Source organism: Triticum aestivum, chromosome 6A, assembly GCF_018294505.1.
Source record: "Triticum aestivum cultivar Chinese Spring chromosome 6A, IWGSC CS RefSeq v2.1, whole genome shotgun sequence".
Lineage (NCBI taxonomy): Eukaryota > Viridiplantae > Streptophyta > Magnoliopsida > Poales > Poaceae > Triticum > Triticum aestivum.
In genome coordinates, this window is record NC_057809.1 from 505,006,146 (window position 1) to 505,007,368 (window position 1,223).

Below are 1,223 nucleotides of genomic sequence, written 5' to 3' on the forward strand. Positions count from 1 at the left end.
TCCCTGGAGACGGCGTGGACCAGCCGTTCCATCCTTTCCCCTGCGGAGTAAACATCACGGCTTCTTGCTCCCAATTCCTTCACGGCGCATCAAAGAAACGAGGCGCCGCTCCCCTACCTGCAGTTCCAGAGGCCAAGAAAGGCACAAAGGTTACCAACCAAGCTCCCTCCAACAAAACCCTAACCACCAAGAAAACCCGGCAAAGGAAACCCTAATTGCCAAGAAACGCAGAGAATCCCGCCCCCGGAGCCGCGAGAAAGCCACGCATTAGCAAGCGAGGACGGGCGTCCCCCGCCGAGAAGTCCGAATTTCAAACCCTCGAAATCCCAAGAAACCCCCCAAGAAACAAGCGGCGGAAAGAAGGTTAACGGATCTGCGAGGAGGGCGCTCACCGGGAGGTGCCCGGCGGCCACGGCGCGGCGGCGCGGCGGCGCGGTGGAGGCCGGCTGTGCGGGCGCGCGAGGGGCCGGGCTGGGCTAGGTCGGGGCTGCTGGTGCTCTGGGGGTTGGGTAGGTGCGTCGTGCGGCTGCGGTCAGATTTGGGAAAGGAGCGGGGAGACGGGAAGAGAGAAAGAGAAAAGGAGGGGGGAAGAGGCGGGCGGGGGGCTGGATGTAAATTGGCAGGGGGGCCGGGCGTCTGGCTGAAAAGCGGTGCTCGCGAGGGGAGCGTGTGGTGCGGCAAATGACCACGATGCCCTTTTGCATTTTGTGATGCTTTTTCGATGATGTAATCATGGGGCTCCGACTTGGCCCCCTCCTATTGGACAATCATTTGATGACCCAACTAGCATAACAACGGCATCAGTGCTGGCTGACAGTTTGGAACCAGTTTTTGTTGAAAGGAAAAAATAGTGCTGACTATAATGGCATGGAGCACCAAACCTTGACCATAGTGTCAAACCATTCTTTGATTAAAGTCGAAGGATATGACTCTCTGATTTTCAGAAGAAGAAAAGGTTGTATACGATTTGTAGGGTTTTATTTTGTAGATTTTTTTCTCACATAGCCTATTTTGATATGTATAAATGAAAATTATCTTTTATATGGACTGCTTTATGTGCAATTTCAAGAAAAAACTAGTGCATCTTTTAAAAAAAGTTGTCTCTTGAAGAACTATGATAGGCACCTGGTTTTTTCAAGACGTTCATGTGGTCTTTTTGAGGTGCAATTTCACATGTTTTTTTAGCATTTGAAACGGCAGGAGAGACTCCCACTGCTATAGCA

At 52.0% G+C, this 1,223-nt stretch overlaps 1 protein-coding gene across 1 annotated transcript in view; it reads right to left on the reverse strand.

Annotated features, from left to right (window-relative positions):
• Positions 1-602, reverse strand: part of LOC123128155 (nuclear matrix constituent protein 1a) — a gene marked incomplete in the record, with an annotated part of 6,588 nt that extends 5,986 nt beyond the window's left edge. The window contains 2 exon segments of the mRNA XM_044548090.1: positions 1-117; positions 393-602. Of these exon segments, the coding sequence (XP_044404025.1) occupies positions 1-55 (55 nt within the window).
• Positions 603-1,223: the final 621 nt, after the last annotated feature.